This window comes from Octopus bimaculoides, chromosome 2, assembly GCF_046866305.1.
Source record: "Octopus bimaculoides isolate indiv1 chromosome 2, ASM4686630v1, whole genome shotgun sequence".
NCBI classification, from domain to species: Eukaryota; Metazoa; Mollusca; class Cephalopoda; order Octopoda; family Octopodidae; genus Octopus; species Octopus bimaculoides.
The window spans coordinates 157,579,841-157,605,285 of NC_142929.1; the positions used below are offsets into that span (position 1 = coordinate 157,579,841).

The following is a 25,445-nucleotide window of genomic DNA, read 5'->3' on the forward strand; positions in this document are numbered from 1 at the left end:
TGAAAGGCATTAAGGAATGCTAAAATCTAAATGAGTTAAAAATCTAAGTTAAAAAGATATGAAATTGTGATGGGAATCCCTTTCTAAAGTACGTTGACCCATTCTGTATGGGGAATTCCAGTTGTATTGCCAACTGAATTTTTTTAATTTACTATTTTCAACAATTAGTAGCTGTATCTGCTTAGCTCCAGGTTGACAGCAAACTCAGAAAAATGTTCCAATGATGACAATCTCATCCTTTTGTATATGTTGGGACTGCATGGCTCATTTCCTTTTTAAGTATTTGATTTGAAGCAAGATTTGGCTGCTATTATTTGCAGGAACATACCTCTAATATTACATTCAAATTTTTTATTTTTATAAATTAAAATTTCATTTCCTTCTAAGATAATTGGTCCTAGTAGCTATGAAGTTGTACTGGTATTCTAAGTCACAAAGGTATTGTAAGACCAGGCTTCTGTTGTTTTTAAGTAGATGGAATATGCCTCATCTTTGGAAGCCAACCAATAGGTTAACTAAATTCGTGGTTACGGTTTTGACATTAGTTGATGGTTATGACAAGTTAACTCTCATAGATATCAGCCTAAGCTTGCTGAATAAAGAAACGTTGGTCAACTTGCAGAGCTGAATTCACATCTTGAAAAAGATTGCCAAGATTTTCGAAGGAATGTACATCTGACAAATATTAAGTAATATTCTGCAGCTGGCACAGTTTTTTGTTGGTTTGGGGGAAAGGTTCAAGTTTCTAGGACTGTTAAAAGGGTTTCTGAATGTTTATAGGCATTTGAAACCAGGGTGTAAGGCTAAGATCAGCCAAGCAACATTTACTGTACTACTGGCTGTGTTGGTGGTGGCAGGAAGAGGATACACTTCAATTTCTCTGCAATTGTTTGTATTTTAAACTGACAATTCCAATAATTAAAAGTTAGTTCCTTATATCCATGCTGCCGAGAACTTGGAGCTAACCTTTCCATTGAATTTCAATCTTCAGCAAAATTTTTTCAAATGCTATTAAAATGTTATCTTTAACTAGAGATAGTTCAATGAGGCAGGGTCTTTAGGGTTGGAACAGCATTCTAAAAATGACATGCTTATTGGGAACTGAATTTAGTTTGAAGAGGTTCAATTGTTGATACACCACATAAAGACAACCCACACAGTGGCACATGTAACGAGTTTATTATGATTATTATCAAAACAGTGAGCTGACAGAATCTTTAGTACACCAGGTAAAATGCTGAGCAGCATTTTGGCCATCTTTAATGTTCTGAGTTCAAATACTACTGGGGTCGACTTTACCTTTCATTCTTTTGGGGTTGATAACATAAGTACCAGTCAAATACTGGGGTTGATGTAATTGGCTATTCCTCTCCTCTCCTAAAATTTCAGGCTTTGTGCCTACAGCAGAAATTATTATTATTAAGGTGGCAATCTGGCAGCATCATTAGCAGGCTGGGCAAAATGCTTAGCAACATTTCAACTGTCCTTATGTTCTGAGTTCAAATTATACCAAGGTCGACTTGGTCTTTCATCCTTTTGGGGTCAGTCATGGCCAATGCCAGTGCTTTCTAACTGGCATGTAAAAACACTATTCGAGCATTGAGCTTCATGGAGGCAGTGACATCAAGCCAAGAAGGATTGTAGTTGTGACTGCCAGTGTTGCATAACTGGCCCATTGAAAGCACCCTTCAGTCATTGGGTGATATGCAATGCTTGTGAAAACCTGTTTAACGAAGTGAAATTGTAGTTGTGGCTGTCTGGCTGGCACCCATGCAGCTGGCACATAAAAAGCACTGTTCAAGTGTTGGGCCTCATGGGGACAGTGATAGCTGATGTAAATTGATTACTACCCTTCACCCAAATTTCAGGCCTGCTTTTAGTAGAAAGGATTATTATTAAGGCAGTGAGCTGGGAGAATCATCAGCATGCCAGATGAAATGCTTAGTGGTATTTCGTCTGTCTTTACATTCTGATTTCAAATTCTGCTGAGGTTGACTTTGCCTTTTATCATTTTGGAGGTCAATAAATTAGGTACCAGTCAAATACTGGATCAATGCAATCAACAAGTCCCCCCCCCCCCCCCCGCCCCCGGCCTCACCACTTCCTAAAATTTCAGGCCTTGTGCTTATAGTAGAAAGGATTATTATTATTATTATTATTATTATTATTAAAAAGGCAGTGAGTTGGCTGAATTGTTAGAATGCTTTGTGGCATTTTGTCCGTCTTTACACTCAGTTCAAATTCTGCTGTGGTCAACTTTGCCTTTCATCCTTTCAGAGGTTGATAAAATAAGTACCAGTTAAGCACTGGGGTTAATGTAATCGACTAACCCCCGACCTCGAACTTGCCGGCCTTGTGCCAAAATTTGAAATTCTTATTATTGTTAAAGGATTATTATCTCTGCGTTAACGAAAGCGGAGGTATTGTTTTCAGTCACATTTGTTTGTTTGTCCATGGACAAAATATTTCAAGAACCACTGGATGAATTCAGATGAAACTTTCTGGGATGTTTGGTCTTGTGACTAACATGAACTGATTAGATTTTGGTATCGATCTGGTTCTGGACAAGGATTCTGGATAATTTTTCGTGTCTTTTTTTAACTTAATTTTTGAGAGTGGTTGGGTTCATTTTTAGTATTCTCGTTTGTGAGAGCAGTCAAGTTTATTTCAGATATTCTCATTTGAAAAGTCATCTCTGGCTAATCGTTGCGAGGATGTTGGTGTCGTCTTGGCGGAGGTTTGCGCTCTCTGAGTGCTCTTGTTATTACTATTAAAGTGGTGAGCTGGCAGAAACGTTAGCACACCGGGCAAAATGCTTAGCGGTATTTCGTCTGCTCTTACGTTCTGAGTTCAAATTCCGCCGAGGTCGACTTTGCCTTTCATCCTTTCGGGGTTGATAAATTAAGTACCAGTTATGCACTGGGGTCAATGTAATCGACTTAATCCCTTTGTCTGTCCTTGTTTGTCCCCTCTATGTTTAGCCCCTTGTGGGCAATAAAGAAATAAGAAACATATGCACAGCAGGTGAAATGTTTAGCAGTATTTTGTGTCTTCATGTTCTGGGTTCAAATTCTGCTTGAGGTCGACTTTACCTTTCATCCTTCCGGGGTTGATAAATTAACTACCTGTGTAACACTGGGGTTGATATAATCGACTAGTCCCCTCCCCACAAAATTTCAGGTCTTGTGCCTCAAGTAGAAAAGATAATTATTGTTACTTAAGGCAGTGAGCTGGCAGAGTTGTTAGCATGCTGGGCAAAATGCTTTGTAATATTTCATCTGTCATTATGTCTTGAGTTCAAATCCTGCTGACGTTGACTTTGCTTTTCATCCCTTTCAGGATTGATAAAATGAGTACCAGTAGAGCACTGGGGTTGGTGTAATCAACTTACCCTCACCCTGGAAATTGCTAGCCTTGTGGCAAAATTTGAAACCATTATTATTATTATTATTATTATTATTATTATTGAGCCTGACTTGCCAATTCTCAGTCAGACCATCCAACCTATGTCAGCATGGAAAGCGGATATTAAATGATGATGACGAGTATAATTATTATTTCTTTCTGTTTTGTTACTATAAATTTGAGGGAGGGATATCAAGAGATTTTTGGCCTGCTACTTTGAGCAGATCTTGCTATTATGTATGATCGAAGGCATTTCAGTAATGGTCATTGCATCAAGCATCAAGTAGGAGTAGCAGTTTTATCGAAAATCTCTCCCTCCCTCTTTTTAAGCTTAGTTTGGTTTGAGCAAGATGTGGTTGTTAATTCTAGCTGGTTAAATAATTGCATAGATGTTCTCTCATTGGCTTATCTGGCAGTAAGTAGGAGCCACAATGTAATACAATTCACTTGTACCTATGGTTGAGGTGAGTTGCTTTATGTATCTTAGGAGAGAGTAAATGAAGGTAATATTTAATTGGTAGTTAGAAGCATAATGAGTTTTTTATGTTCTCCCTTATATATTTGATTTGGGAACATTTTCTATCATAATTCAATAATTACACATAGCACATAACAATATATAGTTAGTCATTCTGCCTCGTCAAGAACAGATTTAAAGGAAAGTATACTATTTCAAGTGACACTAAGAGGAAATAAGACTGGGAGTTGACTTTGTTGTAGACGAGGTTTTCACAAGAACCTAAATCACTTCCTTTCCAATTTCCTGTAATAAAGTTAGTGCATCCATTTTTCAGTAACATTTTAGAGATGTTGAGGTCAGTGAATCAACATAATATTCACAACTTGTAGAGTTCTTATTGCCTATAACAAACTACTGTATCTGATTTTAGTCTATGTCTATAACATGTGAGGCTGTTATTTATCTCCTATTTATCTCAAGCCATTCTGTGATCAATTTTGTTTCACATGTGCCCATCAAGCCCTTTTCTTTTAGACATATATTATCTAGGATTCTAGGTCAACGTAATCTAATGTCTCCATTTTTGTTTTTTGAAGGGTGTTGAGATATGAAGGAAATTTTCCTGCTATTTTAAACAAGTCAAGTGACACAAAAGCTTGCTCATTGTTAAATTGAATAATTGCACTAAATATCGTCTTGATAAAAGTAGAGCATAGCATTAGCAATAATGTAACACATGTCCATTGTTAGGTTAACACGATCATGGTAACAAGATTATCTTATTTAAGTTTATGTAAAAACAAATGAAAATTAATTACATAGATTTAGTCACTGTCCCAACCCTTGTCGAAGTGTGTTTATCTCAGGACTGATATGATGTATTTTGGGTACAAGAACTTGTTGGAAATAATTATGCAGTGAACAGAATTAGGTGTCAGACAAAATGTCTGAGTTTTTAGTTATGGACCCTAATGTACTAGATTCAAATCCTGCCAATGGCAACTTGACCTTCCATCCTTCCAGAGTCAATAAAATAAACCTCCTGTCAAGCCCCCATGTCTAGGTAGGGGGTTTAGTGTGTGTGTGTTTTATAAAGGTGGCTTTATGCCTGGTGACTAGTATATAGGGTAGTATGGGTAGATGTAATATCCTTATATATCATCAAAAATGTGAATGGAATCAAAGACTAATTAAAAAAAAAAAATCAGCTTATTGAACCATAGAGCTTTAATTCATCACCATCATTGTTTTCCATACTGGCACGGATTGGACAGTTTGATAGGATCTGGTGTGCTGCAGGGCTGTGCCAAGCTTCAGTGTCAGCTTTGAGTTGTTTTCTATAGCTGGATGCCCCTCCCAATGTCAACCATCTTATGGTGTGTACTGGATGCGTTTTGCACTCTACTGGCACTAGTCACATAAAAACAATGAAAAAGGGGAAAAATCCTCATGACTAGGTAAGAGGATTAGTGGGTGGTGGGAGTTGGCTTTATGCCAAGTGCTAGGAGGTGAAGATGATAGAGGGACAAGAACAAGTGTCCTACTATAGAGGAGTTGCATGACTACCCCACATTATATATAAGATGGAAAGAAGAAGGTAGCGATAGGGTTCCAGAGCAAACTCTCAAGATACAAGTGGGTGAGCATAAGATAGGATATGCTCAGTATATCAGGGAAAGGGGAAGGAGAGGGTGAATAGCTTTATGGGAGTGTGAGGGGAGAGTAACAAATGTTAAAACAATATAATTATTAATGAAATTTTATTTCATTAATTAAATGTAATAATATTTCATTATTAATTTTAAATTGATGTTATTACTGCCAACTAAAGGAATTTCAAAATGAGCCTAGGCTTCTCTGTTTGGATATTTGAAAAGTGGAATAAATTCTCTGTGAAGAGAAAGAGCCTTAAAATGTTAAAATTTCTCACTGTCTCCAGGTGTGACCATTGATTAATGATTCCAACACAAACAATTACTTGTTCCTTTGAGTTCTATCATTTACTTTATTCTGAAAATTAGATAAATTACTTTTTGAGTCAGAACTAATATTGACTTCTTTTTGTTTCATTTAAAAAACATACAGAGTGACCCAAAAGTAGGTTTAAAGTTATAACATACACACTTTAAATTTCTTTTAAAATATTTTATTATATTTAAATTTCTATCTTACAAACTGAAAAGGGAGCTTGACAAAATTAACTAAATTAGCATAGAATAATGATTTCATATTTCTTTTTATAATTAAGATCTAAACTGTTAATATATGAATGCGAAAGAGATTGTTGAATAACTGTAAATCTACTTTTGGTCCGCCCTGTATATGATTTTATAGTGAAACATTTTATATACTCTCTTTGAATCTGCAAGTTTCACTTTGTTTAACACACACACACAAAGACATGCACACACACACACTCACACACACACACACACACACACACACACACACACACACACACACACACACACACAAAGACACACATGCACGCGTGCACACACACACACGCATGCACCTTTTATTTTTTTCTGTCTTTTTACTACCTTCACTCATTTGAATGTGGCCATGATGGAGTACTGGCTTAGAAGGGTTTAGTTGAACAAATCAACCCCGCTATTTATTTTTTTAAAAAAGACTGGTACTTATTCTATTGATTGCTATTTGTTGAACCACTAAGTTATGGGCTTGTAAAGAAACCAATACAGATTGCCAATAGGTAGTGGGGAACAAACACAAACACAGACACCCACATATACATACATACATACATACATACATACGCACACACATACATACACACACACATACATACATACATACATACATACATACATACATGCAAGGTGCCATGCAGTAGGACCGAACCCAAAACCATGTAGTTGGGAAGCTGGTTTCTTCCAATGCAGCCATGCTCGTAAATACATACACACCGACACACACACACACACACACACACACACACACACACACACACACACACATTTGTATATTTACAACCTCAGATTAAGCTATATATATATAATGAATCTAAATAGCTTGGAAATTAAAATTAGGACACAGAAATTAGCATAATCCCAGTGTAAAGTTGACTTGTAAACTAAAACATCTGTAATAATAGTCCCAGATACCTATGGAAATTAGATAGTTTCGGTTGGAACGTTTTATAGGCGTGTTTAATGAGGCTTAACCTTGGCTGTTGAACAGTAGCACCACCAAACAGCAAAGAGTTGAAAAGGTAAAATTATGTTTCTGTCTCTTTCATACCCGAAATTTTTGGGGAGGGGGGGGCAGTCGATTAGATAGATCCCCAGTACGCAACTGGTACTTAATTTATCAACTGTGAAAGAATGAAAGGTAAAGTCGACCTCGGCGGAATTTGAACTCAGAACATAAAGACAGATGAAATACCGCTAAGCATTTCTCCTGGCGTGCTAACGTTTCTGCCAGCACAGATTTCGTTGCTTTGTGAAGAGTTCTCTCCCCTTAATTCTATTTAATGCCTGACTACCTCCCCTACACCTCAATAAAACAATATGGACATGAAACATTGCAGCAAAACAACGTTTTTCTATATAATAACTTTCAAAATTTAGTTTCAACACTTTTTCACTGAACATTTATGATAAATTTATATTTTAATAATATTGTGACATATAAGATGAACTAAATAGTTTCATGGTCTTTGATTTTTCATGACTGGTGTGACGTGACCTAAAACAACGATATAATATATACTTATAACATCACCGATATGATTTAAATTACAAGCATCTCTGTATTTAACAACCTTCAAGCGTTTTAGTTATAGTTCTTTCTGGTTCACATTATCTCGGTTGTTTGAGATTGTTAGATTTAGACGTTTTATTTTGAGAATAGTATCCAAAACCAAGAAACCCAACCTATTACAAATTTAAACGAATTATTTCTTGCCGCGGAGTTACGCAGAAACCAAGGTCTGCGTTTAGTGGTATGTCTCGTTATTTGTTCTTCTTCAAAAAATCCAGGTGGATACGCTCTATTAATATTACTGTTCACCTTTGTTTGATTAGTCTTTCTGACGTCAGTATTGCTGTTCTTATTCGGTCTATTAGAATACATTGCTTTAGTGGTAGTAGTACGCGGTTTGTAAGTCATTACACAGTAAATACCATCTTCAATATTCGGTTTGAAAAAGGGACATTGCCATGGCAAAAAGTCCATAATATTCATATTTGATGTAGGCGAACGCATCCATTCAAGCGCTTGGTGAACGTTGATGATAAAGACATCTTCCATAGCTACTAAACGATTTAAAAACTCGTCCATTGCATCTAAATTGTCAGTCTTATCTAACCAAGGAGAATGAAGATTTAAATAATACGGAGCTCTGTTGGTCCGGTAGTTCCTCAGAAAATTCTTCCACAATATTTGAAACGCTTCATCTTTGTTTCGTGGTTTGTTTTGGCAGAAATCTACATAGGCACAAGGCAAATGCTCTCTGTAGTCCATTAAAGTGACTACAGGAACTTCCCAGAAGCCAGGGTAAGACTTTTGTGGACACGGTTTAATATTGCAACCAATAGCAAGGGGAGAATCCAGTGTAAACGGCCAAATTACTGGTGAATAAACATTCCTGGGAAAAGGATGAGTAAGGGTGGCATCATAAGTAAAATTATTCTTCCAAAGAATGGTAAACATCGTATCACCTGTTGGTTGCAGAAATGGACTTCGCCAGCCTCGAATATGTTCAATTGGAATTTCCGCAAGATTTGCAAGGTTGTGACGTTGAGTTAATATTTCATTAGCTAACTCTTCTTCGCTAGCATTTTTCCACCATGCATGCGGTACCTGTAATTAGAGTAAAATGAAAAGGAAGTCAGTGATGAATTATTTAATAACTTTTATATGTATATAAAAGAAATGCTATAAACATTTGAAATACTATGTGTATTATAATAAAGCATATTATAACTGGTGTAGTACACGTCAAAAACGACGGGATTTAGTTTTGCTTCTTTTTAGTATTTTTAATGTTTTTGCTTCAAGCTTTGCTCAGTTTTCATTTTGTTTCGTTTCAGTTATTATTCTTTTTGCCATTATTGACTCCGCTTTATTATTCTGACTAGTTCACATTTTAGACACTGTCTGTCTCTCTCCCTCTCTCTCCACCCCCTCTCTTCCACCATATATATAAAATATACATGCATACATGCATACATACATACATATGTGAGTTTGGAGGGATATATTATCCTGGCGGATATCATAATGACACTCAGTTAAGTTCCAGTTTACGGTTAACCATATGATCAGCATTTAACGTCTGTAACTACTATTAGTTGTTAATCACTGTGAATTCTTCCGATGAGTAATTCCATGTTCGCTTCCCTGGACGGTAATATTGTCTGGAGTACATATTAGTAATAATTATATACAGTATGGAGACTAGTTCATCCTTAAAATTTATATTCTATTTTACAATTTTATACAACATATTACTATGACATACACGTTTTTCCACTGCACAGACTGGCAGTTGCAGACGCAACCTGGCACTATTAAACACACACACACACACACACACACACACACACACACACATTGTTTTGTTACAATATCATTCTGTCTCCAGCTCTTCTACTCGCTTATGTCTCCTCCGCTTACCTCGATATTTATATACAATTTTCTCTCTTTCTCTCCATCCTACTCTCTCAATCTTCCATCTTCTCAATTTAGTGTTCTATCCTATCTACTCTCTTCCACGCCTCTCACCACATCTCATTCTTCTTCCTGCCAATATGACGAAAAGAAGGAAACCAACAACCAGTCAAAATCATACCCTCACTAAAAAGGAGAGAAAAAGACGACACAAAAACAAAAACTTGCGTTTTGGTAAAATCATTAAATGCGCCAATCCTGCCAGAATCAACTTCAAAAGATGAGAAAATATCAATTGTTCTCAAAATAGTACAATGAAACGAATTACTTGTGCTAGTCCAAAGACTGTGGAAACGAAATAAAATAGAAAGCTTGGAGCTAAGTCATCAGTTGCGGAACTTTCAAGTAATTTAAAGCCATAGGCTTAGATGAAGACTTGCCTAAGTCTGAAAAGCCATACATTCTCAGTGAAACACAGCCATCTGGGTTCCTTTCATTACCTGAGTCTCAACTCAGAATCACAGAGGGACAGAGGCTACCTATAGAGATCTGTTCATCCACTAGATCAGGCTTTCGCCCCTTGTATAAGCAGGGCTGATCTACAGTAGATGAACAGATCTATTTAACCGGCTTTAGCGCTTATGTGAAGAAGATTTTGAAATCCTCTAACCAGACACCCGTTCTAATGCTTACAACAGACTGGGTTCTGCTCAAGGAACACAAGCAAAGTGGTGGCGTAAAACCGGGCGATGTTTTAAGTGTATTTTATAAAAATAAAAACAGTTCTCCCGACAGGTTACCACTCTGTTTCCATCCACCAATTTTCACTTATAAGGCTTTGGTTGAAGACAGATTTACATGTAAGATGCTGCACAGTGGAATCGAACCCGAAACCACGTGAAATCGCATAGCTGCGAAGCAAACTTAACTAAACAACCGTGATTGCATCCACTAATTGACAGTGAGAGGCAGAGTTTAGGAAAGAGTTGAGTGCTGGACTTGCCACATTTAGTGGTCTGTAATATTCTTTCCGAGTTCATGTCCCACAGAAGCAGACATTGTTCTGCGTACCTCTGAAGTCTTGTGAAAAACTATACCTACTAGGGTTGATTCAATTGCTTGCACCTCTTCCCTGAAATTGGTAGGCTTGTTTCAAAGTCAGGAATGAGTATGATTACTGCTAATTGCTTTGGTTAAGGGAGACGATTGGCAGAATCACTAGAATGCCAGACAAAAGCCCTGGTGTATTTTGTCCTTTGCGTTTTATGTTCAAATTCAGCCGAGATCAACTTTACCTTTCATCCTTTCGGTGTCGATAAAATAAAGTACCAATCAAGTATTGGAGATCGAATCCACCTCCTCTCCCCCTCAAAATGGGATAATCTATGTCTGGTGGATTAAAAGAGGATTTCAGCCGCTCCCAAGGTCGAGTAAGTTGGGCTATCCACTCTCATCATCGAGTTAGACTCCGCTATGCGCTTAAATCATAGAAGTGCCGTACTTTCATAGGATCCAATGTTGACAAAGGCATATGTGATACCGACAGGGTCAAGATTCCACACTCTAGACATCGAAGGACACAGCTATGTGGAAGGCTAGAGAGTCGCAATTGTTTCCACCTATACTACACTTAAAGTGTCTCCACGGACGAAGAGACAATAGAAAAAGAAAATACAGATATTTCATTATAGCAGACTCAGGAGGCCCACCGTCTGTTTTTGTTTTCAAGAAGCCAATGTTGACTCGTACTTGAGATGTGTGTGTGTGTGTGTGTGTGTGTGTGCGCGCGCGTGCGAACCGCGCAAAAATAGCTGCATATCAAATTTTATATTGACAAACGCTTGTGCGACACGAGTACCACTCAAATTTGAAGCCTTTAAACTGGCAACAATTAATAGCATGCAAGATGTGCAGAGATAAACATTGTAAGACTGCCCTCCTCCCACATACATTTACATACAAATGTAAATACACACACACACACACACACTTGTATGTATGTATGTATGTATGTATGTATGTATGTGTGTATGCAAAGACATGTTAGGATCCACAATGAGCAGAACTTACTTGCAGGTATTGGTAGTGCAAATCAGAGGTGCAATCTGTGTGGGTGTTATTTCAAAACACAGTCTGGTTTAAAAAGCCACATCAGACGCCATGAAAGGGCTAAGGTGTAGGTGCAGGAGGTGGTTAAACTCTGTTTAAGGAGTAGACAACCACCATGTGTGTATGCATGTTTGTATATATATATATATATACACAGACACACACAAAAACACACACAACAGCAACAACAACAACAACAACAACAACAACAACAACAACAACAACAACAACAACAACAACAATTGCATCGTGGAAGGTGTTTATAAGCAATTTAAAAACACACAAAAACCGTTATTTGTCAAAATATTTCCGTCGCTTTGAGACCGCGACCTGTTCACTGACAAAATTCCGTGCTGCACGTGCTGCATCTCGTGCAGCACGGAATTTTGTCAGTGAACAGGTCGCGGTCTCAAAGCGACGGAAATATTTTGACAAATTTAATTTAAATGTTGAAATGAATCTAACGGTTTTTGTGTGTTTTTAAATGGCTTATAAACACCTTCCACGCTGCAATTGTTTTTGTTTCAGCACACGATCTCAGATCAGGTCACTTGCTATGCAAGTACATCTCCGTAATATATATATATATATATATATATATATATATATATATATATATATATATATATATATATATATCACTTAATGAATGGCAAAAGAGTTACATAGTCATCTTCCTTAGGTTGCAACTGATTTTGCAATAAGAAGGAATGCAATTGGATGGCTGTTGACTCTCTTGAGTTCATCCGCTCTTTGATAAATTTTGTTTTTCATCCACCTCCTCACCCTACTACACATTCCTACCTCCTCGAATTTTACACATCTTATGTAACCTCCTCAGACTTTTCAAGATTTTAAAATAACTTTTCCTCTCTCACAGAACTCGTAATTTTCGCAGCAGTTGCATTGTAATTAATATTTCTCTAGTTTTTCTTTTTCTAATTTTCTCTCATTTGTTTTCGCTCTGTGAATTCGCGCCTTACCTCTCTTTTTCGCTTCCCTTGCTCGTTTTTTCCTTTTCCCTTTTCTCCTTTTTCTACCTTCCATTTAAACGCGTTACACCCCGACACGTCAACACACCTCTACCGCATTCATCTTGCTCTCCACATGCCTTTATCTCTGCCCTCGCAAACCTATACACATGTGCACCTCGAATACTCCATTCTCCTTTATGTCCATAGCAAAACACGAATACTCTCCTACATGTATATACACACTCGCCTCTTCCTCCCTAAATTAACTTCCCCAAAACTGTATTTCTACCTGGTTCCTAACCCCTCGCCTATTATTTCTCAATAACTTTCCCCTCTTTCTTACTCCTTCTATGTGTTTCTTCTGATAAAGGACTAACGTTCGAAGCGTTAAAACCCTTTCCCTGCTTTTTAAGCGTTAAGCTAATACAGTATTTATTAAAACTTAAGTCTTGTGTTGTCATTTTTCTTTTTGTTTCTGTTATTTGCCTGTACAATACACACGCACTCACTCACACACACACACACACATCACACACATCACACACACATACACTCAGACACATACAAGGAAGGGCACACTGGATAATGTAATTCAAGATAAACTATATCTGAAGAAATAAAGAGACTGGATTCTCCTCATGTCTGGAATATCTCGATCATGTGTCAGCATGTTTTATCAGGACTGACTCGGAGCAAAATAACAGCAAACACTACTACAAGCCAACGTCTACCTGGGAACGCAGTCTGTTAGAAATAGCGGCCAAAAACAGCTCTTATGTTTGTATAACGTGGTCTTTGTATGTTAGCGTATCTAAATGAGAGACAGGACTGTCATGACTGTAACGTCATGATCACAGATCTATCTACTTGATCAGAGCACTAACCGGGGTTAGGAATAACACCACCACAGCTACTACTACTACTACTACTACTACTACTACTACTACTACTACTACTACTACTACCTGACACAGGTTGTCAAGGGGTCTCTCAAAATGTGACCTCTTTCAATGAAGAAACACACACTTATACATACATACATACATACATACACACATACATACATGCATACATACATACACACATACACACACACAAACATACAGACATTCACACACGCATGCACACACTCGTACACACACATACGCACACACCATTCCCTCCACTCCAACTTAACAGAAATAGAAGCTGACTACATATTTAACCGACCTAAACAAATATTAGGTTAGTTAATATTTAAATATTGTTTTATCTAGTAATGTTTTAAAATTGTTTGTACTTAAATTGACTCTTTTATTTAACATGTTTGATTTGTTGGTCATAAAACGTCGTTTTTTTTTGTGAAATGCCAAACCTTAAAAATAAAACTACTTCGTTAATAATTAAAACACTCATTTGAAGTTTTTGTCACGTCCTTTAGAGTTATTTTCGTGATACCTTTGCCGTCTTACAGATGACATTTCCACTTTCAGCAGGTTTAGAGGTGATTCAAGGTATACGAACGGGAAAACTAGGCTGCTAAATATATCGTTTCATGTTCATATACGCTTGTCTAGCTTTATGTCTAGATTTAGTTTTCTTCTTTGTTCCTTTCCTTTTCTTTTTTTTCTTTCATAGCAACCTACTTATTTAAGGATATCCTGTCAATTCACACATACACACACACGCGCGCGCGAACATGTACGTTGATACACACACGCTCTCATACACAGACATACACGCTCCCATCGGCTCAAATACATACACACATACCTACATACATATTCACACATTTACCCAAACATACACGCGCGCGCACACACACAGAACACACACATGCACGCATGCACGCACACACAGAACAACAAGAAACTCAACTGTTCTATATTTAAGAGATGAGGAATTATGTACATTATTTGACGGATATTTGAACTGTATGGATGGCTTTATTGAGTTCACATGATCTAAAAGCACTCATCTTGTTTGTTAACACAACGTTTCGGCTGATATATCTTCCTGATATACGTTCCTAAGGTATTTTTCGATGTTGTTGTTGTTGTTATAATTATTATTCAGGTCACTGCCTGGAATCGAACTCGGAATCTTGCAGTTAGTAGCCCGCGCTCTTAACCACTACGCCATGAGCAATCATGGAGTGAATTCTAGGGCTTATAGATCTAATATTCTCCTATTCTTCCTTAATACCGGTTCCCATATGCTGTTCATATTTGCACTCGGTCTGCTTATGAGGTTGTTGTGTCCTAGCATATGTGCTGCTTTTCCAGTGGTGTTCTCTGTCTATTATTTTAACTTCATCCCACAGGGGAGGTGGTCTCCATTTATCCATACATGATCAGCTATACCCGATTTATCAATATCTCTCCGTGTAACAACTTTGCGATGTTTCTCTACCCTTGTTTTGAGGGGGTGACATGTTTCACCTTTGTATAACCTACCACAGCTGCATGGAATGGAGTACACGCAGTTCTTAGTCATATTCTCTTCTATTGGTGGTTTTACTCGAAGGAGATATTTGCGAAGTGTTGTATTACTCTTGAATACTGTTCTGATGTCATATGGGCCGCACATCTTTTGTATCTTTTCAGAGAGGCTTTTCACATAGGGTAGACAGACTGTGGACAGTTTATCGATTTCATCCTCTCTTTTCTTCATAATTGGAGTAGAGAGTATGCTTTTGGGGTAGTTGCTGCTTAATAGATTGTTATTGAGCTTGATCATTTCTTCGTGGTGGGTATTATGATCGCTACTTATATTCATTGCTCGATGTTTTAGGCACTGAGCAATCCATCTCTTTACACTGTATGGATGGTGGGAGTTGAAGTTGAGGTATCGTCCAGTAAAGGTCGGCTTGCGGTATACGGATGTCCTGAATCCATACTTGGTGTGTGTTATTAATACGTCCAGGAATGCTAGCTGATTGTCTTTTTTCTGTTTCCATTGTGAACTGTATGGATGGCTTTATTGAGTTCACATGATCTAACAGCACTTGGACATCTTCCTGGTGGGGCCAGAATATGAAGGTGTCATCAACATATCGCAGCCATAGGGTTGGTTTTAGTGGTGTTGATCCTCAAGCCAAATTCTCAAAGTATCCCATGTGTATATTGGCTATTATCGGTGATAATAGCGAACCCATAGCTAAACCCTCTTCTTGTCGATATATATCAGTGTCCATACTGAAGTGGTTAGTTTCTACACAGAAAGTCAACATTTCCATCAAGTTTCTTATTGGTATACTAGTTCGTTCTTTTAGATGGGTGTCTGTCATTAGTTTTTCTTGAATCACAGATAGTACTTCACCAGTTGGGACTTTGGTGAACAGACTTATCACGTCTAGACTCGCCATCTAGTTGGATTCAATTGGGGTATCCTTGATCAATTCTGTGAAGTAGATGGAATTCTTCATGTACGATGTTGACTTTCCTGCTAATGGACTGATTATATCCTCAAAGAAGCGGCTCAGGGGATGACACGCTGAACCTCTACAGCTCACTATAGGTCTTAATGGAATACCATCCTTGTGAATCTTAGGAAGACCGTACACAAGGATGGTATTCCATTAAGACCTATAGTAAGCTGTAGAGGTTCAGCATGTCATTCCCCGAGCTGCTTCATTGTAGATATAATCAGTCCATTAGCAAGAAAGTCAACATCGTACGTGAAGAATTCTACCCACTTCACAGAATTGATCAAGGATACCCCTATTGAATCCAACCAGATGGTGAGTCTAGATGTGATAAGTTTGTTCACCAAAGTGCCAACTGGTGAAGCACTATCGGTGATTCAAGGAAAACTAGCATATCAGCCGAAACGTTGTGTTAACAACAAACAAGATGAGGACAAATATCCGTCAATGGTAAATAATGTAAATAATGTAAGAAACCCAACCACATCGACTCAACGAGAGAGTCTCTACGAGGCAACTTGAGCTAGAGTTAACTGACAAATCAATCCCAAATCACATCTCATTGTTTTAGAAATAGATCTAAATTGATTTACCAAATCTATTTGCTAAAAATAACTGCCAAATTCTACTCTCAAAATCATACCCAACCGTCTCAGAAAAGGCAACATTGGATAATTTAGTTCTGGGTACCTTATAATTAAATAAAAAAAAGACAGGATAATCACGGTTAGAACGCCTTTAATCATGGGCTTGCACGATTAAGGCTCATCTAGAGTTACACAACACCATGAGCCTTGTAATGTGACTCAACCTACTAGAAATAGCAACCAAATACCACTTAAATTACAACCTATCGGCTTAAAATCAAACAAGCATTAAATTATGTAGTCCAAAATAAGAAGAGGATATCGTTACGGTTGGATTGTTTGACGTCATAAGTCTTTTCAATTGGAGTAAACATTGGGTTGAAGCACAACAATAACTACAACAAATAACACTAACAATCTCACGAGCTAATAATGGGAGCCTCTACGTAGCCTTTTGGCCTGCATGAAACGGCAGCTGAACCTCCAGAATTGGGCAGTTTTTCCGAAAGCAAGGCACGGCAGTCATAACTGAAACGCCGTTTAGTTATGATTCTGTTAATGTTGGTGATGTATGAGGATGCTAAACAACAACACCAACAATAAAAAACTACCGATTCTCCAACTCGCAAACCAGACAAGTCTCCAGGCAGGGTGCTAAACTCTCAAAATAGAAGCCGACGAGAGAGCCTCTACGTGGTCGTTCAACCTGTTAAGATCTCCCACATTCTGAGTTCAAATCCGCCAAGGACGACGTTGCCCTTCATCTTTTCGGGTTAAAAAAAAAAAATACCAGTTGAGCATTGGTAATTGACTATGCTCCTCAAACATTTCAGGCCTTGTGCTTCTAATAGAAAAGATTATTACTGCTTTTAAACGAATTTCAACTCTCATTGCTTTTTTTTTGTTTTTCTTGTAAAACTCATCGTTTCCTCTTTGAAATTACTTGACCTGCTGCGAAAGCAGTTTTGATTTTTTTTTTTTTGCCGCACTGCCTTGTCGCCATGATGTTGTATGGGAAGCAACTCGAACGAAAAGTGTTAATTTTTTTTGCTTAAAATGGGGCAAAACTCTCATTTACTTGTACGGCATGACATGCCTCTACCACCTGAATCCATCAAATGGCTTTCGTTTCTTGTATCTTGGATAACACAACTTTTCGTGTTTCGCATCGAAGAGATGGTCGAGATACATTCTCACACTTTGCACTTCGGATGCAATGCCTTTTCTAATGGCCTCCCCGACTCTATCTACTAATTCCTTCTCCAATCTATTTCCTCGTGTTAGTTCATTGCTAAAACTAATTAAGTCCTAATTCTTTTCTTTAATGTAATATATCACTTATTGATTGTCATTGACAATCGTTACTTAACTACCTTACTAACCTGGTCTCTGTTGGCTTTATTGTGCTGAGATCGACATGTTCAGCTTGCAGTGACGGAAACTTTGTCTAGTTGAGGTATCCAATCTTACCGTGCAGATTGTATACAACTGTGCAGTTAATTGCATCGAACTGTGGATATCCTATCCTGCCTATATCAGTCAACATAAAGAAAACTGTATCAAAATAGGATCTGGGAAATTCGCTGCGGTTTGACCAACTTCATGTTTGCGCAGTTATGTAATCCATTTGACACCTGTCAGACAGTTGGACAGAGTAAAAAAGAGAGGGTTTATACATACATGCCTTTTTAATCAGCTGTTCCCACACAATCCCAGCACGCGTCTAGATAACCATTCGAGTTAGCCACTGACACTAATAACCGTTATATTCCTAGAAAAGTTTCTAGAAACCTGAAAAAGTTTGATCACTCAGCCTCAGCTGAGGTTGGTAGTTGCTTATGTTCTTGGCTGGCGTAAACAGCTACCAGCCTCAAAGTATTGTTTTACATGTTTCACACATCCAGAATCTCGGATCCATTATCCCGGGGATAATGGAGATTTAGAGCTTTTCGGAACAACATTTCCACTCCACTTGATCTGCTTCGACCGAACGAAGTGTTTCAGAGGAGAGAGCGTGTGTGCAGATTAGAAACTCTGATCTTGCCAATTGCTATTACATCTAAATTCAATGACCCTGCTTTTAGACACCACCCAGGCCGCTTACACTTACGTGCCTCACTTTCAGCAGTTTAAAGTAAAGATGAGAAAAGGTCAGTTCGTACTGAGGTGTATTGCATGTTTTGAGTTTACTAGAAGATCTCTCCGGAATTACGGATGCTGGAATCTTTTTGAATTGCTTGACGCCCAGAGGAAATTTCTTCCTCACCACAGCTCTGTATACGCCTGATGTTGTCCTCACCAGTTTTCAGGAGGAATATTATCATCCTCCAATCCGCCTGTTTCACCTTTCTTTTGCAATGTTAGTAATTTTACGAACTCCTTTAATTTGTTGCTGTTCTTATGAACACGAGTGAAATTGAAAAGTGTTTGTTGTTGCGGTTGCCATTGTTGTTTGTGTTGTTTTTGTTGCAGTTGTTATTTTGCTGTTCTTTGTGTTGTTCAACTCTCTGATCTGGTACACACCTTTCTCTTCTGTGACTTTGAGCCTACCAACTTCTCTGTTTGGATCCGACCTAAGTGGGATTTTGTAGTTCAACTTCGGTCGCTTGAGTCGGTGTGCGACGAAGGCAAAAGTCATGGAAGTTTTATCGAAGTTTCATGTTTTTTATTTTTGGTTTTAGAGAATGATACATTTATTGGAGATATATGGGAAACCGTACTTTTAGCAGTCTGTTTCTGTCATTGCTTTTGTTTTTGTTGGTGTAGTTGTTTTTTTTATGTTGATATGTCTTTGTTCATGATGTGGATTTGTTTTTGGTGTTGGTAGTAGTTGTATTTTAGAATTTTTGTTTTGTAGCTGCTGCTTTACGAGGGTACAAAATGGCTTGAGACAGAGCTACAACAATGGAAAGACTTGTCCTTTCTTCTCTTCACTATATACAACCATCATGTTTTATATGCTTTCAATATAGGATTGGTCTAAAGATTAAAAAAAGAGAGGTTTTAGGTGTGATTAGCGCCTAGATCGCAAGCAAAATCAAACACTTCTTATAAGGGAAGAACCTTCAAACGGTCTGTTATCCCCTCAATTTGTTTTATCAAAATCCATCGATCCTGGTTTGATGATACGTTATGAATTTTTATTTTGGTAGAAGGATGATCTAGATTGGTAAGAATTAAGTTAAATTCTTCTGAGATACACTAGTGGAGTCCTGTCTTACTTCTTCTCTTCGCAACAAGTTTGACTTTGACTCATACTGTTTCCTGTTTCTAGGGATCCCAAATGGCCCCACGCACATTTCTAGGCATTTTTCTTTCTGCGCAGTAGAAACGCTGTGCTTCTTTATTGTCCCCCCCCCTTGTTTATACCCCTTGTTTGTACCTGAAGGTAATTGTGATTTTTAGTGAACGATCCTTATCCATCACTAACCATTATGTCCAACCCTTCTTTCTCAGAGTATCGAACCCCTTGGAATCTCCTCCCGGCTCATGTCTTTCTTGTAGATGTTGACCTGAAACAGTTTAAACGAAACATCAATAACATTAAACTCATCGGACTAGGAGCGCCTGCAAGTATCATGGCCTCTTCCTCCAGACCCAGCAAATAAAAAAAAAATGCAAAAACAGAAAACGTCTTGTAGAAGCACTATTACTTCAGGACCCTTTATAAAAGGCTTCGCTCAAATTAAATCTTCAAATTAAAAAAAAAAAAAAAAAAAAAAAAAAAAAAAAAGCAGTGATCGGTCCATTACAGTAAATGAGATACGTTCTTTAGTGTTACCAATGATTTCGTTATTGTTGTTGGCAGAATCGTTAGCGTGTCGAACAAATTGCTTAGCGGTGTTTCTTCTGGCTCTTTACGTTCTGAGTTCAAATTCCGCCTTGGTCAATTTTCCTTTTCATCCTTTCGGAGTCGATAAAGTAAAGTATTAGTCAAGCACTGGGGTCAATAGAATCGATTTTCTCCTCCCACAAAAATTGCTGGCCTTGTGCCAAAATTTGAAACGGCTATTGTTGTTGTTGATGCTTTCTTCTTCATCCATGTTGCTGCTTCTTTTCGCCAATAAAAGAGGTTTCAAACATAGACACAGTCATTAATTTTACAAAATGGATACAACATTAACTAAATCGACTACTTCCCTCAGTTATTAACTAATATTTACTTTATTGACATTCGAGACTGTAAAGTAAAATTGACCCTGACCTCCGTGTTGGGAAGATCTTGAAATTGTCACAGCAAAACACAGAAACAAGGACTTCTTATATACATTAGTCTGGAATTCTATAGTTGTTGCTATTGACAACAAGAACTAAAGACTGCTTACAATCATACAGTCGGGAATTCTAGAAATTTCTAGAATTTCTTGACATTTCTGTCATTCCACTGGGTCAAACAAAGAACAACATCAGTGAACGAGGGGTCCTTTATATAACCCATTGACCAGGTAGATATAACAGCCAATGCTCCAGAAGGAGCCACCGGGAGAAGCTCTTGAATTTTCCGCCCCTATCCGGCAAACAGCTTCTACAGGCTTATACAATAGACCCAAAAGTGCGGTTCCCATAAAAGCGTCGTCCGGGGTGGATAGCACCTCGCCTTATTAGTTACGCTACTAATTGCAGAGTATTGAATTATTTAATACTCCATTGTGGAGTACTGCATTGTAGAGCATTGCACAGTGGAGTACTGCCCTGTGGCGTACTTGATTGCGGTGAATTGCATTGTGAAATACTGCCTTGTGGAGTGTTGCATTGAAGGGTACTTGACTGAAGTATTCTGCATTGTGGAATATATTGAATTGTACTCTGTGAAGTACTGAATTGTGGAGTAGCACTGCATTATGAACTACTTCTTAATGGAATACTCAATTCAATAAAAATTGAACCAAAATGGATAAATCTTTTTATAGCAATCCAAAATACGTAAATAAGTTTTCATGCTTGATTTTAAATCCGTGATCACTGGATAAAGAAATTAACTCTCTTTCTTCTTTGCATTATTTCCAATCAATATCAGATAAATTACTTTATAAACGGGTTTCCAAATATAGTCATATTCGCCCGTGTTTAATGATGGTCGTATATGGCAGACAACTGATGTTATATTTTGGAAATGAGTTTTTTACAATTGTGACAGAAGAACATGAATGCAGAGAGAAGAGAGCTGCAGATTTCAATCTAAATATTGGTTTCAAATTTTGACACAAAGCCAGCAATTTTGAGGAGGGCATAAATCAATTACTTAGACTCTAGTGCTCAACTGGTACTTATTTTATCTACCCTGAAAGGATGAAAGAATCATTTGTAAAAAGAGGGATAAATTCTGTTCGAAGGACAAAATATTATCAGTCATACTATGTATGATCAGAATTTCTCATTGTCCCTTTTTTTTGATTCACAAAATCTTTATATTGAAAAAAAAAAATCATTCATTTGATTAGAAACAAAATTAACTGTGCAATTACAGTATTTATTTACATTTTTATTAACTTTTAAAAAAGCAAAGAACAAACTACATGCGTACCTCACCTTACGTCAGCAAATGGTTCCAAGACATGCGACTTAACTCGTAAAACGCCGTAACACAAAAATCATTAAAAAAATTTATTAGCTTATATCTATTTTAATAATTGGTTTGCACATGTTTTTACATATTTTGTTAGATTTTTCCATTTCTGTATTGGCTTTTAGCGGTTTTATTTATAATTTTCAGGTTTCTAAATATGCTCGCTGAGACCGATGTAAAGTCAGATAAATTATTTCTTTAAAAAAGACGTAAACTCGAACAAGATGTAACTCGAAACGACATAAGCTGGAGTATGCCTTTACTTTGGGGATCAATAATCAAAATTTTCATTTTTTTTTCGTTTGACATAATGTAACCTAGCTGGTTAGGGGCCAAAATTGGCTGAGTTGGATAGAATACTTTGTGGTATTCATGTCGGCGCTCTGAGGTCAACTTTGCTTTTTATAATTTCTTTTCAAGATCAACAACTAAAGTACAAGGGTCGATTGTTCTTTCCCTCTGGAAGGAATTGACTGTGGCTAGCCATGGAAGGGGATGGGCTCTGTCAGGTTTAGCTGTCCCAAACACACAATATAAGATCCTGCTAGAAGTTGAGTACACAAAAGTGAATTCAAAGGTACAATGCTTTCACTTACCCCTCTCCTTTCGGTTTAATTTAGTTGCCATGCATACTATTATATTTCATATATTAATACTTTATAACTGTAATTTAGATGGCTCTTCGCCTTTTTTTTCATAAATTTAAAATTTATCATTGTCGTGTTGCTCTAAGACGGTGAGCTAGCAGAATCGTTGCCGCGCCGGACAAAATACTTGTTTAGCGGCATTTTTTTCGGCTCTTCACGTTCTTAGTTCAAATGCCACCAAGGTCGATTTTGCCTTTCATCTGTTTCGGGAGTCGGCAAAATAAGTAACAGTTGAACACTGGGAATCGTTGTAATCGACTTCCCTCTCCCTTCAAAGTTGCTAGTCTTGTGCCAAAATTAATAAAAAGAATTACTGTCGCGATGCGTCTATTCTAGAGACATCTAGCAGCATATCAGCGTTCCTCGGTTCACCGTCTGGAAATACTCAATACTCGGAAGAAGGGGTTAGTGGTCATGCTTTGTTATTTCTTTGCTCATATTTTTACACAGTTAGGAATAACAAGGAGCTAAACAACAACTGCAGCAGCACCAGAACCGACGTGGTAGGAAGTGCTATATATGGTCGCTATACACAAAAATTACGAGATACCGCTCACATAACATGAAGAGTGTTTTCACTATGTTGAAATTAGACCATACTGAAAAATTGGAAGAGGTTATTTTATTCTCTCGGAAACATAGTATGTAAATATATTTTTCTACTTTCGATTGCTTTGAAATAGTGACAAATATCCCTCAAATCACACTCTATCTTCTTAAAGAAAGGAACGCTACATTGGATAATGCAGCCATTTTAAAACCATGGCTGAAATGAATATCAGTAAAGCAAAACAAAACAGACAGCATGGTCCTTGTCTTTGATCATAGGCCCAAGGGATTGGAGTACAAACAAACAAACAAACAAATGAATAAAAGCAGTGTAATATGTGGTTACCTGATGTGTGAGGCTATGGTCTGCTATTTCAATGCCTCGTCCGTGTAGTTTACGAACCATACAGTAATCAGTATAGTTGTGAGAGACAAACAAAGTCATGGAGATAGGGCACCCGTTTGGGTTCTTTCGGTGTCCGTCGGGTGGGAAGAGTTTCAGGTAGTAATCCCAATTGTCCCAGTTGACAGCATCGTCAAACGACAATAAAACCATTTGAGGAATATCTTCCGGATGGAATCCACCCGGAATGTTCACCCCGGAGCAGTGACAGTTTGGTGCTTTACAAGTCGTAGAATCACATAGTTGTTGACCATCACCCAAGTAGCTGAGTGTGGCCAAAATGATGGTCACAAAATGGTAATATTTATTATCCAAATACATAGCACTCCAGTTTAGATTCTTTCTTTACTTTGTTAAAGAAATGATTTATTCTCACTTTCTTCTTAGTTTGTACTTCCCCTCTTTGGTTTTAATTCAGAGATAGTTTATCCAATTTTATCTTGTATTTCATTAACGATATTCTGTTTCTACCATTCTTTGATGGTTGGTCTTTAATATTCCTGTGTAGTTTACTTGTCACAAATTATATTTAATATGCGAGTATATTATCGAATGTTATCAATTAATTTCAGTAAGCTTCTTGATTCGTTTTAACATCGACACCGATACACACATACGCCCATATATCCGAAAGTTTCAAGGTGAAGATGGCTTCCAATTTAATCTTTAGATTTAGAATGTTGTCACTGCTCATACTTTCTAGTTACTTCGCTTGGTCATGGTGTATGTATGCATAGCTGGATGTGTGGCTATGTCTGTGTGTATATATGATGTATGCCTGTTTGTGCGTGTATATATATATATATATGTATAATTTATGTATATACTTGTGTGTGTGTGTGTGTGTGTGTGTATGTATATATATATATATATATATATATATATATATATGTGTGTGTGTGTGTGTGTGTATGAATGTATGTAGGTGTATCTATACACTTCCACGCACACACACATACAGATACATATATAGGGATTTATGTATGAATATATGTACTTATGTATGTGTGTGTGTATGTATGTATATATATATATATATATATATATATATGCACATAGACCCTATTTATGTGTGTATACGGACACATATATATATATATATATATATATATATATATATATATATATATACGCGGCCATACATACACACATACGTATAATCATATATGTTCATACTCAAAATATTTGTATGAGTGTGCGTACTTACATGTATATACATTTAGTACACACACACACACACGCGTGCATACGTATGTAAGTATATATGCATGTATGTATATGTGCTTGCCTGTGCGCGCGTATGTATGTATGTATGTATGTATGTATGTATGTATGTATGTATGTATGTATGTATGTATGTATGGATCTATATTTGCTCCGACCTGTGTAAGAATAGAGATGGTACGGTGGAGTGTAGTGATGGTACCAATTTAGAAGCTGTTTGACAAAAGTTGGCACTATCCAAGTGAGATAGCCGCACGCCGCTCCCACCATCACTTACTAACATTCTTACAAAGTTGAAACCTGTCTCATTTCATCATCATCGTCGTGGTCGTTGCCGCCGCCGCTGCCATCTGCAGCAAGAACGCCCCCTCCCCCCCACCATCATTTTCATCATCATCATCATCATCATCATCATCATCATCATCATCATTTCAAAAGTCGTATTTTATTGCATTCTTTCATTGCACAACCAAGTGCA

At 37.4% G+C, this 25,445-nt stretch overlaps 2 protein-coding genes across 2 annotated transcripts; both read right to left on the reverse strand.

The window, feature by feature from the left end:
• Positions 1 to 6,381: 6,381 nt before the first annotated feature.
• Positions 6,382 to 24,432, reverse strand: LOC106877044 (chitin deacetylase 8). Its single transcript, XM_089347988.1, has 2 exons — positions 23,687 to 24,432; positions 6,382 to 8,692 (listed from the first exon to the last, which is right to left on the reverse strand). Exons 1-2 carry the CDS (start codon positions 24,062 to 24,064, stop codon positions 7,727 to 7,729), a joined length of 1,344 nt encoding a protein of 447 aa, XP_089204114.1. The 5' UTR covers positions 24,065 to 24,432; the 3' UTR covers positions 6,382 to 7,726.
• LOC149137271 (uncharacterized) lies at positions 9,187 to 17,769 on the reverse strand. The gene is given in 3 exon segments (XM_089348299.1): positions 9,187 to 9,249; positions 14,797 to 15,541; positions 17,681 to 17,769. Coding segments are annotated over 3 exon segments (897 nt in total).
• Positions 24,433 to 25,445: the final 1,013 nt, after the last annotated feature.